A 22,196-nucleotide genomic window follows, 5' to 3' on the forward strand; every position below is an offset into this window, starting at 1 on the left:
TTTTATATGATATTATGTAATGACATACAGTACATCACAAGATGAGATGGAATAAATGCAATATATAATACAATACAAAATAATATGATACAATAAAACTGCTTTGGGCTTTATTTGCTCTGATGATGGTATAGTCATGTTTCCTTTGACATTACGTAATGTCACACTGAAATCTGTCCGTCTCTTGTTGCTTCAGGGAGGCAGGATGATTGCAGGGTGGGACGACGAGCCGTTCAGAGGACAGCTTCACATCAAGCTCAGAGGGAACCACCACACCCCTGACTGGCCTCTGCCCAACGGCCCCAACCAAGGATCCAAGGTTCTGGGTAAGAACAACATCATGTGATGTCGGATAATGGTTGGTCAATCAGTTAACCCATTCAATCCGGGAACGCATCTGTGTCATTTTAAGATTTCTTTGGCTATTAAAAAATAGCAGATATAAGCTCATAGCGAGATTGTAGATCTGTTGTTTTTGAAAAATCATGAACATTTGTGCAAATCATTGAATATATTTATTTTTAAAGCATATATATATTTTTTTTAAATATGCTATATGAAGCAAAGTGTTAGTTCATGCAGGACACGGAAGTCTTGCACGCCTCAGCTGTAATCGGATGTCAGTCAGCTGATGTGAACATCAGCCTAGCCTCCTATTCCCCATTGACAGCTCTGCTGGTCATTACGTCACACATTCATACTCCAATCACAGCTCACGCCTTAACAAGGAGGTCCCTTTAAATACGGCTTTGCATTCACTAGGTCTCTGCTTGCTTAGCTGCCTCCTCCACCCCAGACTCCACCTTTTCATCTGAGTCTGGCATAGGCTCAAATACTTTTATAATATATCTGCTAATTCACACTAATATGTCAATGTATTGCTTATTGTTTGATATTGTATCAAACAATGTATGTATGTTTTGCTTAACATTCCCTCATTTTGCTAGGAGCGGAGCCTTTAACCAAGCTTAACTGTATTCCATTAGCTACAATAAATGGTTAAATCTACATTGACGTGAGTGTTCCTGACTGACCTGACCAATATCTGTTCTACCATAGGTGTGTTTGGTACATTGGAGCTGTATGGAATCCCTCACAATGTGTACCACACCAAGCTGTCCAGCACTGCTTCTTCCGGCACCAACACACTCACCCTGGCTCAGCCTGTGGACTGGCAGGTCTGCCTGATTTCATACAGTCACCTCAGTACATTGTAGATGCACACATATTATCATTTAATTTAAGATACAGTCTTAGGTGAAGGTTACATTTTTCTCTCGCTGTTCTTCGTTCATCCATAACTTCGTTGTAATTGCCAAGCACAATAAATGTATTGTGTCTTCATGACCTTTGTGCAGAAACATCAATTTCCTTACATGTATTAATTATCCTTGCTACATCTTTAGTTCATTGTAGTTCTTGTGATGCATGTGATGTCATAGGGACAAGATCTCACATTCCATGCAAAGGGACCATAGAAAACAGATCATAGACATACATATACAGTATATTATGAATAATAGTCATACTACATTTTGTCATGCTTTCTATTCATTCATTCCTGTGTTTTTGCATGCAGGTTGGAGATGACATTGTCATTTCCACCACTGGTTATAATCCGCTGGAGACGGAGACACGTCAGATCACTGCTGTGTCATCAGACGCCCGCACTCTCACCCTCAACCAGTCTCTGTCACACACCCACGTTGGTCAGTTTAACCACTTAACCCTTAACCCTATATACAGTGTTGTCCTCCAGAGGTCTATACTTGGTCCCTTCCTTTTATCCCTCTACACCAAAGCTCCTTTTCTGAAAAATAGCCGATCTACAAGCTCAGAACTGCCTGTAGATCTGCTATTTTTGACAAATGTTCACCTGTTATGACATGCCCAGAATAGAGACGGTTGCGGTTCATGTGGTTAAAATTGATTTTACCATGCATGCACTACAACATTCCAGTTAAGACACCAAGTAGATACCTGTAGCAACAGCTTGGCTTCCTGTGACTAAATACTGTGAGTTAATACAACTCTATATACACTAGACAAGTCCATACCCGGGGATGCTCGTGCCACAACTATACAGTTTGTGCAGATTTGGCCAAAATGCACAAATACTGTAAATAGCTTAATAAACAGCTTATATTTGGGAACATTTAAAAATCAGCTTTGTAGTCCCTGCTTATGCCAATGCTCAATGGAGATGTTCAATTGATTGACGCATCCACGCACGCACGCACGCACGCACGCACGCACGCACGCACGCACGCAGGCAGGCAGGCACACACACACACACACACACACACACACACACACACACACATTCCTGGATTTATGGATGTTATTGACTCTTATCTCTCTCTTGCTCTCTTTTTTCTCTCTGTAGGAGAGACCCACAGCGTCTCAGGTACTCCAATGACCTATACCCTTGCAGCTGATGTTGGCCTCCTGACCAGGAACATTAAGATCATTGGTCAAGACTACCCAGCCATGTTTGAGGAATCATTTGGAGCCAGGGTGGTGGTTGGTACCTACTCATGGGCTGGAATCGACTACAAAGGTACACCATTTTTAAATGCAGCATTTGATGATATGATATGAGTTATGACATAGCATGACAAAACATATGACATATGACATAAATGGTTATGACATGACATACAGTAACATAATATGATATTGATATAATGACATGACATGCTATGATATATGTCATGACTTGAAAAGATATTTTGATATGATATGTTCTCAATGATGTTTAATGTATTGTTCCACCTTTGTTGTCCATAAAGGCAAAGCCCAGATAAGGAACGTGGAGTTCTACCGCACTGGTCAGCTGGGATGGAATGACTACACTGACCCTCGCTACTCTGTGGCCTTCCTCAACCTGGAAGAGGTACTGTAGGACCACACATTCACATTAATATACCAATTCTAAACCGAAGGAAAACCATGTGAAAACTAGAAAAAGTGCTCCTCGGAGCACAGGTCTCCGCCAGGTCAGGTAGGTTATTGTGGCCTCCTGGTGGCGCTATAATAGGCCAATGTGAAAAGGGTGGCATTTCTTCCTCGGCCTAGTGGGAATGTGCGTGCAAATTTTGACGGAAATCGCACGCCGCGTTCATGATTTGAGACATTTTGTTCAAAACGGACCAATCCTGCAAACTTTGGAAGTCAACCTTAGCCAATCAGGATGGAATATGAAATATCGGACAGATCCGTCTTGATCACATGACTATATAGATACTGTGTACCGATTTGCGTGATGTTTGGATAAAATATGAAGGATTAATATCCAAAAATGTATTGTACATAAGTCGGCCTCCTAGTGGCGCTGTAAAAAGCAGATGTGAAAAATGCAGTGCAGATGTTTTTCCCTGGCCTCTAGGGAGTGTGCGTGCAAAGTTTCACGCAGATCGGTGCAGTTATAGTTAAAAATGCAAATTGGCCTGTTATAGAGCCACCATGAGGCTGATTTGAAACATTTCAAGTGGCATTTCTTCCTCGGCCTAGTGGGAATGTGTGTGTGCAATTTTATGGAAATGGCAAGCTGCGCTCATGATTTGAGGCAGTTTGTTCAAAACGGACCGATCCTGTAAACTTTGGATGGCAACCTGAACCAATGAGGATGGAATATGGGAAATCGGACAGATCAGGGTTGATCACATGACTATAGAGATACTGTGTACCGATTTGCATGAGGTTTGGTTAAAAACTGTAGGAGTAATGGGAAAAAATGGGTTTTGCACAAATCGGCCTCCTGGTGGCGCTATAACAGGCCCATGTGAAAAATTTGAGGCAGAGGTTCTGAATTGGCATCCAGGGAGTGTGTGTGCACAGTTTCGCAGTGACCGGGCCAACGGTGCCAGAGATTAGCTGCTAACACACGGACGGACACACACACACACACACGGACACACACACGGACGGACGGAGGGTAAAACATACTCTCTCGCCATGCCTTCGGCCTGGCGGAGACAATGATGGAGCATATTGTGGATTATTTTTATAGAACAAACTGTTTTTACAGTTGTTCTTTGCTATTTTAACAAAGATCAGTGATTCAGGAGTCCTAGCTAGTCTGAACTCTCTCATTGCATCTCATGCTGTTTTATTTGTTTAGTATTTTAAAATTGTATGAATGTACTTATTCTGGATTATATTGTTCTGTATGTCCTCGCTACCCCCGCCCCAAAACATATGGCACCCTTTGCACTTGCAAGGATCACAAAAAAAACAAGCGCTTGACATTTTTTGTGTATAATGCTGAAATATGGTCACGTTTTGTCAATAATCTTTAAAAGGTATCAAAAGAAAGAAAAGGTCTGCCTTATTTTGCACAGTAAGTATCAAGCTGTTGTGCAGACTTTTTCTTCCTGTTGATACGTTTACTTTGTCCTCCACCAGCAACAGGATATTATATGGATGTGCATAGCATTAACTTTTGAACTGTCTTTGAAAGGTTCCACAGGACGACTCCTACGTTCAGGGCTGTGCTTTCCACAATGGCTTCTCTCCTGCAATTGGAGTCTTTGGGACACACACAATGGATGTTGATGACAATGTCATCCACCACACCGTCGGAGAAGGTAAGATGGTGCTTATTTGTGGAATGTACTTTCCTTTATGTATTGTCATGTAAAGGAAATCATAAAGGTATTTCTATACAGTTCAATGGGTAGAACATGGCACGAACACAGCAGAGCTTTTGATTCCCTTAATGTAATGTAATGTAATGTGTAAATACACCTATGCAATGATTTAAATGTTCTATAAGTCCATGTGGACTGGGCACCTTCGGGGGTTTCTTTATTACAAAAATAAAGAAATCGTGCTACTAAAAAGCATTGTAAATGTTGTATGCTATTATTACGTTAAAACATGTTATGTCATGTCATACTTTGATGGTGGGTGAGCAGGGACGCGGGAAGTACTTTAGAGCAAGGGGTGCTGGTAAACGGGACACATGCACGCGCGCGCAGCGCGCGTGCATGGGTCCCTCGTGCGCGCGCAATTTTTTTCGGGTTTCCCGCGGATAAAGTTACTTTTTTTGTTACTTTATTTCGGTTTTAGGGTTAGGGTTAGGGTTGGATTAGGGTTATGTGATTTAATTATTTTGGGGGAGCCGCGCCCACCGGAGAAAATCTCTCACACACACACACACACGCACGCGTTCAGCCTTTTATTTTTTTTCCCTCACAACGGCAGGGGGTGCTGCAGCACCCTCAGCACCCCACTTCCCGCGTCCCTGTGGGTGAGGTGGGATTAGGTTGCGCTGTGATAATGTAGATCAGTAGCACTCAACAAGGAACGTGTCACACTGTGTCACCAATTACAGGTATCAGAGTGTGGGGCAACAACATAAGAGTGCGGAGGAACCTGGTGACCCTAAGTTTGTGGACAGGATCCTATCAGGACAGAGAAGAGACATTCAATTTTGAATGGAATGCTGCCATCGAGGTCTGTCTACTTTATTACTTTATTTAACCAGGCAGTTTATATTAAAGGATTATTTGTTTTACCTAAATCCCATTGTTCTGATGTGAGAAGATCAATTATATAGTGTAGCAAAAATACCCTATGTCTTCTATGTATTTCCCCCACGAAATGCGGCATTTCACGCCATCGGCGTACATTTTGTACGCTTGACGACGTTAAACACCCACCCACTCACCCATTCCATTAAGATTCTTACTCACAGTAACAGCAGCATGACAGATGAAGAGCACACTGCAATATGAAAAAGTAGTAAATATGTACACTGCCAGTAGATCTTAATTCATTGTTGTTTTGCCTGCTTGTAAATCTTGTCCCTGTAATACAGGGACAGGCCTTCAATTCCCTTCTCTCAATTACTGTAAGATGATTTATAGAAAAACATCCATCAAACACTTTATTTTCAGGTCAATGAGGGGACAAACGTGGTGTTGCAGGGGAACATTGTGGCAGGCTATGAGAGAGTTGGATATCGCATTGATGGTGAACCGTGCCCAGGTAATTTGTTCAAATCCAGCCAATAAATAATTTGTCAATATGCTGTCTGTAGATGTCTGTTGTGTTGTGTATGACGACGTTGTTTTCTTGAACACCCTTGCAAACATTGAGCTTGAAGAAAACAGATCTTGGTAGAAGGAGCTCTTTCACATGATTTGTACATTGCCAGGTGTTCAGAGCGACACTGAGAGGTGGCATCAGAACGAAGCCCATGGCGGTCTCTATGGCGTGTTCATGAACAAAGACGGCCTCCCTAGCTGCAGTCTTATCCAAGGCTTCAATATCTGGAGGAGCTTTGACTTTGGCATCTACTTCCAAGTATGAAAAAGATTGAGTTTTTTTTAACTGTAACACTCTTGTGTCCCTCTCTGTGTTAATGTCCTTTTTTGCTCTCCAAAGTGCTTTGTGATCAAACTGTTTGGCTAAAAGCATACATTTTGGACATAAATAAAGTTATAAAGAGTAGTGTTTCCCACCCTAGGCTCTAAGACCCCCATGGGGCATACTAAAATGTCAGGGATTATTAGGCTGCCAAGAAGTGGAGTCAAGGAATTACATTAAAGGAAAAGTTCACCTGTTTACCTTTATCTCCATACATGTAGAATAGATCCTTGCTAACGCTCACTATTGGACGGTACCATTGTCTATTCGCTCTGTGTCTCAGAAAAGGGCTGTTGAGAGCTAAGAAATGTACCCTCTGATGATATCATCAGTGTGAATTTTAAACTAGATTATTTTTTAATTGATGCAACAACTGTGTTTACTATTTTAAGTATGCAACATTCCAGAAAGTATGTAAAGAATGTAATTTTCCATTAGCGTGAAATCTCTGCCACTGACGTGGGGTGCGTTCGAAAATACAGCACTGAGCGCACTGGCCAATACAAACTAATAGGCGAGTGTGCTCCGGTGCGCAATTTCCGAACGCACCCGTAATTGTCAGATATATTTTTAAGCTATCCACAGCCCACCTCTGAGACACAGAACAAAAAGACAGAAATGATATGTCTTATAGTGAGCATTAGTGAGGCACATTATATCGCGATACGTTTGAGAATGGGGTATGATCTGGATGTTTAAGGATGAAACATTGTCATCAATGCTTAGATACTGTAGATTATATGGAAGACAATAGAAAGGATCATTGTGCCAGTCTTACTTGTATTCTTATTCCATTATCTTTGATTTCAGACAAGTATGGAAATAATTGTTGCCAATGTTACCCTGGTGGACAACGGCATGGGCATCATATCATACGTCTATGGCCCTCCTTCACTTGCCCATTTGTACGCGGACAAGACTGTTGAAGTCCAGGTGAGACAGCTAATTCATTTATTTCAGCCTTAATCTGGGCTCAGACTACAGGCGTTTTAAAATCTTTTTTTTTTTTAGAAATCACACAATCTTATAAGATTACCTTAAACATGCACACACGATTTAAAAAGGTGATGGGGCATCACACACTACAAGTTCTAATTACAATTATTGGGTTTACCAGAAAAACGCAGCACCTTGACGTGCTGCGATTACAAGCAGAAGCAGATGTTAAAAATGTATCCTGTTAAACTTGCCGATAGTCGGGAGGGGCATTGCCACCCCTGAATCATAAATAATCTGAACATTGAAACATACAAACTATAGGATGCCAGGTCAACAAATGAACCTGGCATCTGTCTAAATAACATGCTATCTAAATTGCATTTTAACCCTTGCATAAGCCTGCAAGGCCGTCGTCAAGGCGAGGGAAAGTGCTATGGCAAGTACTTTAAATATACGTATGATTAAACTGTTTTATGTAATGGTAACCCCTCTTTCCCCAGAATGCACTGATAGTAGGCAGCAGCCCCAACTTCAACTGTTCAGACACTATGCCGATGTCCGATTGGAATATGCAACAAAGTGCAGAACACCGTGGTCCTAGGCCTACCAAAGGTACACACTTTGATACATATGTAAACATGTATGTATGTGTAAATATTCTTTATACATACTGTATGTATGTGTGTATGTATGTATGTATGTATGTATGTGTGTGTGTATGTATGTGTGTGTGTGTGTGTGTGTGTGTGTGTGTGTGTGTGTGTGTGTGTGTGTGTGTGTGTGTGTGCGTGTGCGTGTGCGTGTGCGTGTGTGTGTGTGTGTGTACACTGTATATTATGCCTGAAAACATCAATGTCAAAGTTGCACCAAACAACTTCAACCCTCCTCTTTGTACAGGTGGTACATCTGGGATCTGTTGGCCTACATTTGAATCTCAACATAACGCCGGTCCCGAAATGAGCTATACCGGACTCACGTCGTACAATACCATCAAAGGGCTGATGAGAGTCATCGGTGAGTGCTGCCTGTGTTTGATTAGATCAATTTAAGGTATATATCCATTAGTAGGCTACAATTAAAACAACCAAAAAACCCTCTAAACAATTAAATTACCATGCTGCCTGCTGTGGGACAAACTTGAATAAATAACCTCCATTTCCATGTTGTCCCTGTCCAGACACCACGTTTGTTGGTTTCCGGAACATCTGCTCCAGCGACACCAGCGTGATGTTCATGACCAACCCTGGCAATGAAGATCTGCAGCACCCAGTGCATGTCAGTGGCATGAAGATGGTTGACAGCACAGAGGGAGCCCAGGTCTACATCCACAGGCCTGATGTCAAGTATGTCTGTGTGGTCTTGTGTCTGCAAATTATATATAACTAAGATGTATTAAATATGTATCTAAATGCAGAGTCATGGATGGAGAACATCTTAATGCTTAATGTATTATAAACCATGTGGTTTAGTTACATTTGTAAGCACAACGTTTTGGGTTCAAGATCAGTGTTAGGAACCTTTTCAATGTAAAGCACATTGTAAAACTTTACTTGGCTCTCAAAATTAGACTTCCTCTTAGTGAGAGCAGTATTTGATCCCATAACCTTGGACACATGAAGCAAGCTCCACAGAGCTACACCCAGTTGTTAGATTAGTGTTCTCTTTGAGGTTTTCACACTTTGACTTTGAAACTTTATGCAGTAGATAAAGATAAGTGGGACTTAACCAAGCAATCCTATATTAAAATTGGCTAATATCTGCCTAATATTAGACTGGTGCCCAAAGGACAATAGTACAGTATGTCTGAAGATGTCCCTTAGCTGTTGCCCTACCGAAGTTGTATTTTTTGTTTTCTTTACCCGAGTACTGTGTGTACTTACGGTACACACAGTAGAATAGAAATTAATATTTGCATTGTTTCCCTCAGGAAAGCCAACCCCTCTGACTGTGTGGACATGGACTGTGATGCTAAGAAGAAGACGATGCTGAAGGATTTGGACGGGTCCTTCCTGGGTGCAGTGGGTGCTGTGATTCCCCAGTCAGAGTATGAGTGGGGTGGGGATCCCAGAAGAGGGTTGGGTGACTACCGCATCCCCAAAGTCATGCTCACCTTCCCCAATGGCAGCCGTATCCCTGTGGATCAGATAGCTCCAAACAAAGGTAGCCAACCTTACAAGTCTGATTTAAATGAACACTCTGATTTAAATGAACACAGGATTTGACACTCTTTACTTTATTTGAATAAACGCAATCAGACACTCAACTGTTACAGTAATATTAGGGCATGGTCACACATACAGTATGCATTAGATAAGAAGAGTCAGCTTCCTTACCCATCAGAAAACCGGCACTACCCAATACCCGCAAGACATGGGAAATTGATGTGTCTGATGCCGAGACATGCGTCAGCTACAACACTTGTTGTACGTACAGATGTGTTGTCTGTCTTTCAAAAAGTCTCATACATATACAAAAAGTCCAGTGCAACTCTCTCCTAGTATCTCACTCATAGCGCTCCAGGGTTGCTGATAAGAGTCTTTTTTATTTATGTGGAGTTTGGAACAGTACACATTTGTGTTACTTTGTGTTACGTACAGTAAATGATTGTGGGATTGAACAATGTTACAAGGACATAGGCATCAACAGATGCATGTAATCCCTATTCTTAATTGTTTTAATAGCTTTAATAAAGCTATTTGTTTTGTTTTGTAAAGTGTCTTTAAGTATTCAGATAAGTACTTAGATATTATTCAGATAAGTCTGATGTATTATTATTATTATTATGACCCCTTTTTAATCTTCATCTTCAGGTGTGATCAGGGACAATTGCACATATGTGTACCCCTGGCAGAGCTACAAGTGCTTTGGACTGAACTACAGGATGCTGGCGATTGAGAGTCTGGATGCAGACACAGAGACCAGACGCCTGTCTCCTGTGGCTGTACTGGGAGATGGCTATGTGGATCTGATTAATGGTGAGAATAGTTGGTTCAAAGTCCAACCACACATTCATATGCACACATGCACATAACACACCCTATATACTTACCTGCATGGCAAATTGTGAAAATATTGTTTTATTTTTTTGACAATTGTTGGACATATTTTGTACATGCATTTATCAAATGATTAAAAATGTTAGCCTTTAAAGTAATGCTAGGTAACTTTTTCAATAAAACTAAAGTTAAATTGTATATCTTTTGTGAGTGGCAAATGTTTCACAACACCCACTCCATGAATTTCACCCCAAAAGCCTTTTATTTATATATTTTCTATTGAACGTGGTCGGGGTTGTCCCGCGAAAATGACGTCATCTGGCCGGAAAATGGAAGCGGAAATGCACCGGTTTCCTGTTTGGCCAGGAACTACTGCACCGGTTTCCTGTTTGGCCAGGAACTACCGCGCTATTAACAAAAAGGAAACTCACGCTGATTTTAACAGATTGTATGATTTGAAGAACGAAAAAAAACAGAAAAAGAAAACACAGCTCACTGTAACTAAAGCTCCACTGGCTAAGAGAAACGATCCACAGATCGTATAAAACAATTAAAAGAACGCTTTTTGAAACACTTCCGTCTTCCGGTGAAAACGAATGGAATTCTGGGTAACGCAGTAATAAACAAACGGCCTGCAGTGACGGTAATGACCAGCAGAGGCTTCTAAAAATCGTTTTTTGAAATCTGCACTGTACAACTTTAACAACATGCCTCAAAGTAGGGATGCCAGGTTAAAAGTGGTTAAATCAGTCAAATTATTTCACATTCCTGTAGCTGTATATAGACAGTGTTCCTGACAAACCTCCAAAGAAAGTAACAAAACAAACTCATCACTTTTGGTTCACAGGGCCTCAGGACCATGGCTGGTGCGCAGGCTACACCTGTCAGAAGAGACTGTCTCTGTTCCACAGCATCGTGGCCACCGGACGCTCCTACGATGTCTACTTCAGCAGCGTCACACCTCAGAAGCTACGCCTCATGATGATCAATGCCAAGCCTTCTGAGGTACAGTATGCGTGTATATTGCATTGCTCTGCCCTGAACGAGTACCGGTGCCAAAGGAAAAGCCTGAACCTTCTAAGAGAATCTTCTTTTAACATTTTGAATGTGGTCAGGTCATATTGAAAATGACACATTTTGTGCCTATAAAGGCCAGATATAATGAAACTCTCCTAAATTGTTTTTTTGAGCTCTTTATACAACAGAAGCAACATGTAGTTCACATCCTTTACTTTTTTCCCACTTCACCTACAGAGTACCATAGATCTAACTTAAACTTTTGCTCTCGTTCATACAGAGTGTCTTGGTTTCGATTTTCTACTCCAAGCCCCAGCGGTTGGATGTGTATGTTGACAACGCATTGGTTGCTCCAACTAATGCTGAATGGAACCCTGACAACACTGACTATACACTGAAAGAGCCAATGTCTCCAGGTAGAACGCATTCTACGCTGATGTTATTAATGTATTGGTTCATGGTTATTTCTGATTGAGTAATTTGATTGGACAAGAGGCATTCCATGAGTTCTGATTATACGGTATAACAGCACAGGCATTTTTGTCACTTTCCTACTGTAACATCAGCCTGTTATTAATTCACTTATGTTTCTGTTTTTTGTTGATAGAGTTCTGAAGGCTCTATATATGTTGGCGGAGCCAAATGAAAGAAATAATCAACAAATAAAAGTTGTATGTGCACAAAAAACAAAAAGCACGTTTCTTTTTTTTCCCCCAAGGACAATACGTCCCTCACCTGAACGCCACCGTGGGGACAAATTACTTCGACCAGGACTTCAAGATGATGAAGGTTCTGTTGAGAGGCTCCGAACCCGTGGAAATCCGAACCTCCCCGGTTCTCTTCATCTCCTTCCAGCTGCCGGCCATGACTGAGGATGAGTTCTTCGGGGACAACCTGGTCCAGAACCTGGCATTGTTCCTCAAGGTCCCACCCAACATGATCCGCATCACCAACATTGTCCGCGAGGACAGCGGAAAGCGCCGGAGGAAGAGGTCCAGTGGACTGACAGTGGAGGTGGAGATTAAGAAGCCCCCTGTACAGCAGACCACCAACACCACGAATGGTTAGTAGAGACACTTCTAATGTGTAGAGTCCGACGGATGCCGATCCCGAATTTGTCAACTAATGTGTTTGGCCCTTTACAGCATACAGGAAATATGGACCTGCTACAGTAGCTCCGTTACTACAGTATCACTCTATATCCTATTTTTTCCTATTTTCCAGATGAGGAGGACTTTGCTCTTTTGAAGAACATTGCCAATGACCTTGGACAGGCAGCAGTTTCTGGCAATCTGACTCATGCCACCGGCTTAAACGTGTCCTCCATGGGAGTCGTTGCACCTCCTCCCCCATCATCTGACCCTACCTGGAATGAGGTGAGCTCTATCTCAAGACTCAGTTGTAGGGTAAACCCCTTCACTGTTTGTGGCTTTTGAAAATATTATGAATTAACCACTGTTGCATGTTCAATGACGAATGCTCTGCTCAAGCAGCAGGCATTGGTCATGACATTTCTTTTCTTGCTTCTACTCTGCTTAGGTGGCCACTGAGGAGGTGACAAGGGAAGAGCCTACAGTGAGCTTTGTGTCCAGTGTGTCTGACCTACTGGTCATAATGGAGCCCATTGCAGAGCAATACGTTGGTCCTCTGTACCAGCAGCCCAGCCTCATGGCTGTGGATGAGGAGGTAAGGCCTGCACTAAATGCAGATATAATAAATATACATATTGGCTTTACTCCAGTGTATCAAATTCTGCATTTTCCTATGGAGACATTATGTACAATCGCAATTATGTTATGTAAAACCTGTTTTGTTGTCAAGGCAGGTTAATAGGTTAAACTTCAGGAATGAAGCCATTGTAAGTCGCTTCTGATAAATATTAGTAGTTTAGTAGTAGTTGACTTCACTGACAGTTAATGTGATACATATACTGTACACAACATATGTATATGTATCTTAAAGGTTTGATCTATATTCACTATATGAATAGGGGTTTAATTCTGCCAGGCAATCTGAATGAAAGCCTCTGCAAGATGTAATATTTTTTAAACAAATATTAAACATGGCTATGGTCTCTGCCTGCAGGGTAAATGTGTTTCTGTGGGAGTCACCTCCCTCATGGCCACAGCGTCTCTGAAAGACTCCAGTGGAAACCCTGTCAACGGACTAACTGGAAACACCACCATCCTCTTCAGTGACTGCTGGGCCAACTTCACCGATTTGGCCATCCTCAACAGTGGTAGGTGTTTCACCTGTGTTTCACCTGTGTTTCACCTGTTTCACCTGGAAGTCGCCTGTGTATCACCTGGAAGTCGCCTGGAAGAACACTAGATAAAAATCACCTGCTCAGTGTTGAGGTCTAAAAAGACAAATGAAGGAATCTGATCAATAAAATGAATAATTTGAAAATAAAATGCAACCCCTTATTTGGCACCAGGCAGTAATCTTAGTGTGTTGGCACCTAAACCACAGTCCTGTGTAAGAAACTAATTCATTGAATTACATTATTATTAGATTAACCATTTAAATCCCTGTAACTGGACTTGAGTTACAACTGTTACATTGTGAGCTTGTAGATCTGCTATTTTTGGCTAAAATTCACCCAAGAATATGGACGCTGGGGTTCAAGTGGTTAATATGATAGATTATTAGTTTATTATTTTCCCACAGGACAAGGGAAATTCGAGAGTCTTAAGTAGTAATATACCTTACTGTTATTCCTAGCATAGTCATTTTTCCCAAAGATAACTGTTTCCCTTCCCTGTAGGTGAAAATCTGACCATGGCGTTTACTCTGAAAGAGTGGGGTGCTCAGTCGCGAGCCTTCAGCGTCAAAGCTCTCCCGACCACTCTGGCCCCTACCACCACTCCCAACAACACCATCGACAACAACTCCACTCAGACAATGACCACCACGTCTCCAAGCCCTGTCACTGGTACCACCACAACCACCATGGGCACCAGCACCAGCTCATGGACAACAGAGTCCACTACAGAAGACAACAGCATCTGGAATTCGAGCACTAATCTCTCCTCCAATGCACTATGTCTGATTAGCATTATCTATGCTCTGAGCTTATTTTTAAGAGGCCTGTAAGAAATGCTGTGGCCATGAGGGGTGAAGGGTGAGGGGTTTTGGGAAGAAGTTACATACATAGAGTACATGAGAATTAAAGTCTTCCAAATGAAGGATTGTATGAAATTATACGCACATTGTTGTTGGTTTCTTTTCTAGTGTATCTGTTCCTGTTTCTGTTTCAATGTTTCATAATGGTGGAATGCTTTATTTAATTTTATTGTAGTGGGGGTGCCCGCTCAGAACGTGTGCCCGTCCGGAACGGGCCGATAGTTTGGCTCCCGATATTGCTGCTTTCAGCGTTATCAAGGGACATGCTTGTTCGGAGCGTGTGGCCGTTCGGAATGAGTGCCTGTTTGGAGCGGGCAGATTGCTTGGCCTGAATGATGTGCTGAACTTTGTCAGGAACAGCACATCTAATCAACTTCACACTGAGCACTGCACTACCTTGCTTCCTCAGCAATACACCCACCAAGTGTGAAGTCGATTGGATGAACAGTTCTCGAGATATACGAAGGACAGACAGACAGACATACAGATTCCTGGAATGAATAGATAGATTGCAGGTGGGCTAAATTATTTCTGACATAGCATATTTATAGGCCTACTCTACTACCTCTTTTTGTGCAATAGTGTCAGTTTGAAATCTGTCAATGAAGATTTTTTTTGTATCCACCTTATCTTGTTGATTGCAAATACAATTATTATCTTTTAAATAAATTCTATTTTTAATAAGTTTAAGTCAATATATTCTTTCGTTGTGTTTTCATTTCAAGAACTACATTTTGTAATGCATACCTGCCAACTTCAGACCGTCTGATAACAGGAGATTTTTCCAGGGGGGGGGGGCTCTTGGCCACGCTGGGGTTCCCCCCCCCAGTAGATGTAATTTCCAGTATTCAGTATTTACAACGTATCAACGTTGTAAAAGACGTGTATTTTCAACAGATATCTCTTTACCCCACTGGGCACACACAATAGAACGCCCATACGCCGTGCATACGCCGTCCGAGTCAGACCTCAGTCAGCAGCTATTTTGCAAAAAATACGTTGAAACGACGTCGACTCACGTCTGACTGTGACGTCGTATGGACGGGGTATACATGCATAGAGGTAGTATACATGGCGTTTGGGCGTTGTTGTATGTGTGCCATTCCGGGGCGGGGGGGCTCTTGACCACGCTGGGGGTGGATTTTGGGAGTTTGACACTTTTATCAGCCTCTACTTACATAGGATCCATTAAAAAGTTAAAAGTAGCAATAAAAGAGCTATATTTAATATTAACCACTAAAACTTACAAATGACTATCTCTTTAAAATTGCATTGGACTGGAGTTTATCCAGACATAAAGCGACATTAAAAGATTAACATTCCCATTCTCTCAGAAAGAGAGTTTTTTGGGGGGGTGTCTGCCAGAATCAAAGAGAGAGAGAGAGAGAGAGAGAGAGAGAGAGAGAGAGAGAGAGAGAGAGAGAGAGAGAGAGAGAGAGAGAGATTGGCAGGTCTGTTTGTAATGGGGTGAAGTCTCTGTCCATGGTGCTGAATGAAGGCGACGTGATTGGCGAGATGTTGTCAAACACTTGCTTTTTTGGACGACGGTCGCTAGAGGGCGCACCTGACCTGGTCTTATGTGCAATGTTAAGGTACAATTAAATGCCGTGATAGATCTCATCTGAAGCGTAAAGCTCCATTTGAATGGAAACAGTTAAATTATTACATAGAGAAAAAAAGAAAAGGAAAATGGACATGTCTTCCCATTTAGATATTCGCTGGACGTCTTGTGTAAACAAGCGAGCCAATCGAGGAAAACATCTCGGGGGGTGGGCATGTAAAACTCTGAGCTTTGACATGCCCCCTTTTCACAGCATTCTCTGTCCTGTCATCGTCTGAACATCTGTCCCCCAGTGAGAATGACAGTGAGAGTGAGTAACAATGGGACAATTAGTTTTACAGCCTTAATTTGGTCCCACGATTTAGGTCTACAAGAACAGTACAAGGTGGGCGTGTTCTTCTTGTCCCCCTTCTTTAACTCCAGACTGTCTGGTCAACACAGAGCGGTGCATATACTTTACACTAGAGCCGCACTTTGCTGCGAGTGGATGTAGAGTCCAGCTTCAACCTTGCCCGCGTGGTGGTCCCTGGTGGTCCCTCCGGCCACGACTCGGCATATCTTGCTGCAACAACAGAGAAGTTTTGCCGGTGGAGCCAGATGATGGATTTCCATCATATAACTACACTCTATGCGGCTCTTATATTTGCATGGGCAAGTCCGTGTTTTCATACACTTGCCATTTTCCTCCCGTCTGCCCCCAGGAGCAGCAAAGTTACCAAGCTGCTTGATGGACAGGGCGCGTCAAAGTATTTCAAAGAGCTTTACACACCTTCAGCCAGCAGCGAGGGGCATCACAACAAGGGAAGCCCCAAAGACGTTATTATTGAGCCTCATGACTACATGCTCTCTATTTATAAGACATTCTCCACGGCGGAGAAATTGGGACTGAATGCAAGTTTTTTCCGGTCATCAAAAGCTGCAAACACCATCTCAAGTTTTGTGGACATTGGACAAGGTATGTATGTGTAATGTAATTCTCACGGAACCAACTGGCTGTTGGACGATCTTTGATCATTTGGCTCGTGTGAGTGTGTGTGTGTGTGTGTGTGTGTGTGTGTGTGTGTGTGTGTGTGTGTGTGTGTGTGTGTGTGTGTGTGTGTGTGTGTGTGTGTGTGTGTCCTGTCTGTGCATGCACACATGTAGGTAGGACTGCTTATCATTCCATACATATACAAATCAACTTTTACATATAACTTCAGTCGCCTACATTAAACAGGACAACAATAAAATAATTTGTGAAGTTTGAAACTGTTTTGATGGCATGTGCATTATCTTCCTTGAGACTCCATCTGACCAAGAATGCTTATAATGCCTTCCACAGATGACCTCCCACTCTCTCCTCTGCGAAGACAGCAGTATCTGTTCGACGTGTCAACCCTTTCCGACAAAGCCGAAGTGCTGGGAGCCGAGCTCAGGATATACACCAAAGTGTCTGGGAATTTCAGGATATCGGAAACTGAGCCCGTGGACCTCCAGCTCCTGTCCTGCCGTACACAGCAGCTGCTCGACTCCAAGACGCTGGACCTCCAGGACTCCCACAGACTGAGATGGGAGGTGCTAGACGTGTGGGAGATATTCAAAGACCGACAGGTCCTGAGCCAGGGGAAGCACTTCTGCCTGGAGCTCCGGGCCATGCTGGACAACCCCGAGAGGGAGTTGGACCTGCAACTTCTGGGCTTGCACAGGCACGGACGACCCCAGCAGAAGAAAGCTATCCTGGTGGTGTTCACAAGGTCCAAGAAGAGGCAGACTCTGTACAGTGAGAGGAGGGAAGGGATGGCACCGGCAAGCCTTGGAAGAAAGGGGGAAGTGGGGGCAAAAGAGAGGGCCTCACGTGGCAAAGCCAAAAGGAGACGTAGGACGGCGGGGTCATCGTCGGGGTCAAAAAACCGGCACGGGAAGAGGCATGGCAAGAAGTCCAAGTCGAGGTGCAGCAAGAAGCCTCTGCACGTTAACTTCAGGGAGCTGGGTTGGGATGATTGGATCATCGCCCCACTGGATTACGAGGCGCACCACTGCGAGGGAGTGTGCGACTTCCCGCTCCGGTCACACCTGGAGCCCACCAACCACGCCATCATCCAGACCCTGATGAACTCCATGAACCCCAGCAACATGCCACCCAGCTGCTGTGCCCCATCCAAGCTCAGCCCCATCAGCATCCTCTACATTGACTCAGGAAACAATGTGGTCTACAAACAGTACGAGGACATGGTGGTAGAGTCATGTGGTTGTAGGTAGTCACAGTGCTGCCAGTTATGGTTATAGCAATGCTTTATGCTGACCACCTCTTTGGAAACATGGCTCCAGTCCAGTGTAACCCAAAGTCCATCACGGCCTGTTTGGTGGAAAGGTTTTACTTGACACCAGATCTAGTTCACTTTGCTCTTGGGCTTGGACTCCCACAATCTGATGCATTTCTTAAATATTTTGCCAATTAAGCCATGTTTATTACCTTGTGCATTTTAGTTATTTTCCATTAATTCAATTGAAGGCATATAGTTCAGATTTTAAGTCTTTGCGATTGTTCACAGACTGTTAATGGTAAACATGAACTATTCTATATAATATTTTCACTTCCAAATGGTTTGCAGTAAACACATGGGCACATTTATAGTTTCTTTGGAAAAATAAGATGAGTTGAAAAAAGCAACACACACTGAAGAATACCTGATAGCACAAGACCTCAAATTGTCTTCCTTTGCAAAGGATATTAGTTGACATAATATGCATTTTATTGCCAACATTATAACACTTGTACTGATTGGATTGTATATGCCTTAAAGCTCATTAATGGAAAAAGCAATTATATTTTTTTCCAAAAATGAATTCATACTATTTGACCTGACCAAGTTTTTGATTGAATATCTTAAGCACTTGACATGGTCTGTGACTCAGGGAGTATACTTCAGTGCTAGACAGAGTGTGAGGCCCTGTCCCGCTGAAACACCAGTCCTCCTAATTCAAATATGTTTCATTAACAAACCTCCCAAGGCCAGCTTACTTCTTGTTGTTATAACGCAAAAGTTTGTTTTGTTCTGTAATGCACTGATGTTCAAAGTTACGATATGTAAATATTAGATATGAAGATTATAATTTATGTTCGACAAATAAGTTATTGCATTTTTTGGTCAGTATTATTACTTTACAATTTCAGGACTGCATGTATTTGACACTTGATTGCTGAGTTTCAAATGAACAAATACAGCTTTTTGGAATGTTTTAGGGAGGCCTCCACAATATGTATAAAATACTAATCACACAATGTGAAATAGTACCACTATTGTTCAAATAAAGAAATAGGAAATAACTATTCACAAAATAAAAATGTTTTTATGATCGCAGGCTATACCATTGTTTAACTAATGTAATCTCATTTTAGCCTCTTGTATTTTATGTCTGTATTTTACATAATTTCACTGAAATCTGAAAATAATATATTACACAGACTGCCTCATAAAGGACAAAAGCCACTTTATGCCAAATGTTTATACTTTGTAATTTAATCTCAGCATTGCCACCCTTCATCAAGCTAAATAGGAATTGCTGTACCTGTTAAGTTACAGTTGTTGTAAACCTTAAGTTTGACTTATTTTTAGATGAGGAATTTTCAATTTATAACCCAAGTTACATAATCAATGAAATTTCTTAACCATTATTATACTATTTTTTATGCCAGTGAATATAAATATAGACATTGTGTGTGTAATATGTATGATAGATAAATTAAAGTAACTTGAAATATATATTGTATGTTCTTGTGTCTTCATTGTTTGTTTTAGTTCATATACGTACACTTTGCACAGTCAAATGCAGTGTTAATGTAACTCTCAAGGTGTGTGTAAGGATACATTTTCATACTTCTGAGTCAAATTAACATTCAGGATCTTACTGTGTAACATTATAACATAATGTATGTTGTCACTTCCTTAATTGTCTGTTGTCATTCACCATTACAGTCCAGTTGTAACAGCATTGCCATAAATACATAAACCACTAACAGCATTCCACTAAAGAGCTCTCCCAACCAAACCTGTGTGCTGGATCTCCTACTTACTTGTTTTACCTGCACTCTCAATCAAACCAATAAAATAAGAGCAGGTGTTGGGAACCTGTCAGATAGCTAATGCCTTCGACATTTCCTGTCCGGCACAATTTGAGTAGAATATTAGCTACACAGTTGATGTACTGAAGCCTAATATCTTATGTATACGTGTGTGATTTACTGGAATGCATTTTTGGGAACTTGACTTCACTTTAACCCTGGAGTCCTTATTTTGGGGATGTCATTAGCAAATCTACAAGCTTACAGCGCATCACAATAAAAAAAAATCACACCCTGTGTGAAGAGAGTGGTGCCTTTGATGAGCCCCGTATTGATGTTGTCATCAATGTTTGTTTATTGGACATACACCCAGACACACGGACACACAGACAAAGTCAGATATAGGAGTGGTTGGCACCACTCAAAAAATAGCCAATCTGACAGAATAGTGAAAAAAAACACTGCTCATACACCAGTAAACTCGGGTGAGGTGCTAGAGCCAAAGGGTACCAAATGAACAAAAACGCAACCTCCACACAGATCAATTTTTCTATTGCAAGCCTTCATAGTCCTTCTTCAGGTCTATGACTGAAAGCTTGCAATAAGATATTCGATTTTTGCACAGCGTTGAGTGTGTGAAGGTTGCCTTTTTTGTAAAAAAAAAAATAGCCAATCTACAACCTCACAATGCGTTGCTATGCTGCACGTTGTGAACATGTAGATCGGCTTCTTTTTTTATGTTTGGGGGGAGTTTTCTTTTTTCTTCTTTTTTTTCTTTTTCTTTTTACAAATTTTGACAAATTTTGAATATACGGCTTAAGTGGTTAAAGAGTGATTTTATCACATAAAGGGATGGGAAACATAAGTGACACTTGGGGTGAAAGCAGGGTCAGGAGACAACTGGATAGAGCCATGGGTGGGCTGGATTTGTGTGTCTGTCTGTAAGGGGGGGGGGCAAACAACTTGGTGGGCAGATGCAATGCCCACCACTGGTCCCCAGCAATGCATACAATGGCTGTAGAGGATCTTAACATCAGATTAAGCATGCCTTTTCCTCTGGGGGTCAAAGGTGAAGTGGCACCATTGTCTCAGTGGGGCTGTGGACATTCAACAACGTACACATACCCATAGAACAGCGGCAGCAATCAAGTGGGGACAAAAGGGAGGACAAGGGAGAGGAATGTGATGCTCTCTGTGCGTTGCCTGTCACACCCAGCCCCATACAACAAGGTAAGATATAAAAGTGGTGGGAGGCTGTTTTAAACAGCTGCGCTGAGCAGCCACTGGGAAACAAAAGAGTGGAATGCACTGCCTCTATGGGGGCATCTGGAGGCCTTTCTCCCTAGCGTTTCACTGCAAGATTAGGGTATTATTTCGTTGCTGTCGGGGCGGAATCCCTGTATGTCCAAAACCGCCACTTTTTGGGAAATGGAAAAAATAACCTGTGCTCCAATGGATCCAATGTAGTTATTATTTTGTCACAAGCTCCTGTTAATACTTTTCTTTGGTTCAATATTTATATTGAACCAAAGAACACAGGCAAACATTTTTCAAAAGTAGCAAAAATGGCATTGTGAGCTTGTAGATGGGACATTTTCACAACTTGTCACTGTCTGGCGAAGTGATGAAGTATAAAATGCCTCCTAGAATTCATTTATTGGGGAAAGAAAACATAAAAAGATGAAATATGGAGATATAAGGTTTCTGCTCAAAAAGTGAAATTAGTTATTTGTTGAATTCTACTGAAATAACTAAGTAATATATATATATTCTTTTTTTTTCTTCTATTTTGTCTATGAAGAGTTTATCCAATAATATAAGATTTTTCAACGTATCAACTATGTAAAAAATAAACATTCTACTATACAAAAAATATTAAAGCAAACCACGAACCGAAAACTTAAATAAAGATGGCATCTTTGTAAAATGCAATAGGATTTGCACAAACATATTTCTTCAGGGGATCTCAGGATCTTCGGGAACAAAGAAACACGAACTCCATTGAAGTATTGACACAGTACATTTCCTACACGCGTTTCTGTTGTTAGCTTCTAGTCACAGGCAAAAGTGATGTCCCATCATCTTGACCTTTCTATTTGCTCTAGTAAACCCTTGCCTCTGAAGGGCTTTAGACTAGGAA

At 41.8% G+C, this 22,196-nt stretch overlaps 2 protein-coding genes across 4 annotated transcripts in view; both read left to right on the forward strand.

The window, feature by feature from the left end:
- The window catches only part of pkhd1l1.1 (PKHD1 like 1, tandem duplicate 1), a 55,539-nt gene extending 40,391 nt beyond the window's left edge, over window positions 1-15,148 (forward strand). For all 3 annotated transcript variants that reach the window (XM_084079862.1, XM_084079863.1, XM_084079864.1), the window contains exons 56-77: window positions 197-326; window positions 1,060-1,178; window positions 1,580-1,709; window positions 2,387-2,560; window positions 2,793-2,896; window positions 4,463-4,589; window positions 5,339-5,460; window positions 5,904-5,994; window positions 6,164-6,312; window positions 7,186-7,308; window positions 7,815-7,926; window positions 8,212-8,328; window positions 8,492-8,657; window positions 9,242-9,474; window positions 10,125-10,289; window positions 11,158-11,315; window positions 11,608-11,743; window positions 12,046-12,390; window positions 12,552-12,703; window positions 12,867-13,013; window positions 13,413-13,566; window positions 14,095-15,148. In XM_084079862.1, coding sequence (XP_083935988.1) covers window positions 197-326; window positions 1,060-1,178; window positions 1,580-1,709; window positions 2,387-2,560; window positions 2,793-2,896; window positions 4,463-4,589; window positions 5,339-5,460; window positions 5,904-5,994; window positions 6,164-6,312; window positions 7,186-7,308; window positions 7,815-7,926; window positions 8,212-8,328; window positions 8,492-8,657; window positions 9,242-9,474; window positions 10,125-10,289; window positions 11,158-11,315; window positions 11,608-11,743; window positions 12,046-12,390; window positions 12,552-12,703; window positions 12,867-13,013; window positions 13,413-13,566; window positions 14,095-14,423 — 3,483 coding nt within the window. In that variant the 3' untranslated portion in view covers window positions 14,424-15,148. The remainder of the gene's footprint in view (window positions 1-196; window positions 327-1,059; window positions 1,179-1,579; window positions 1,710-2,386; window positions 2,561-2,792; window positions 2,897-4,462; window positions 4,590-5,338; window positions 5,461-5,903; window positions 5,995-6,163; window positions 6,313-7,185; window positions 7,309-7,814; window positions 7,927-8,211; window positions 8,329-8,491; window positions 8,658-9,241; window positions 9,475-10,124; window positions 10,290-11,157; window positions 11,316-11,607; window positions 11,744-12,045; window positions 12,391-12,551; window positions 12,704-12,866; window positions 13,014-13,412; window positions 13,567-14,094) is intronic.
- Window positions 15,149-16,312: 1,164 nt separating this feature from the next.
- On the forward strand, window positions 16,313-18,499 carry gdf6b (growth differentiation factor 6b; the record flags this gene model as incomplete). Its single annotated transcript, XM_084080453.1, has 4 exons — window positions 16,313-16,324; window positions 16,480-16,601; window positions 16,716-16,969; window positions 17,336-18,499. The coding sequence occupies 4 exons, from the start codon at window positions 16,313-16,315 to the stop codon at window positions 18,250-18,252; spliced, it is 1,305 nt and encodes a 434-aa protein (XP_083936579.1). The 3' UTR covers window positions 18,253-18,499.
- Between the last annotated feature and the right edge of the window lie 3,697 nt (window positions 18,500-22,196).

This window comes from Gymnoscopelus microlampas, assembly GCF_963454915.1.
Source record: "Gymnoscopelus microlampas genome assembly, chromosome: 15".
Lineage (NCBI taxonomy): Eukaryota > Metazoa > Chordata > Actinopteri > Myctophiformes > Myctophidae > Gymnoscopelus > Gymnoscopelus microlampas.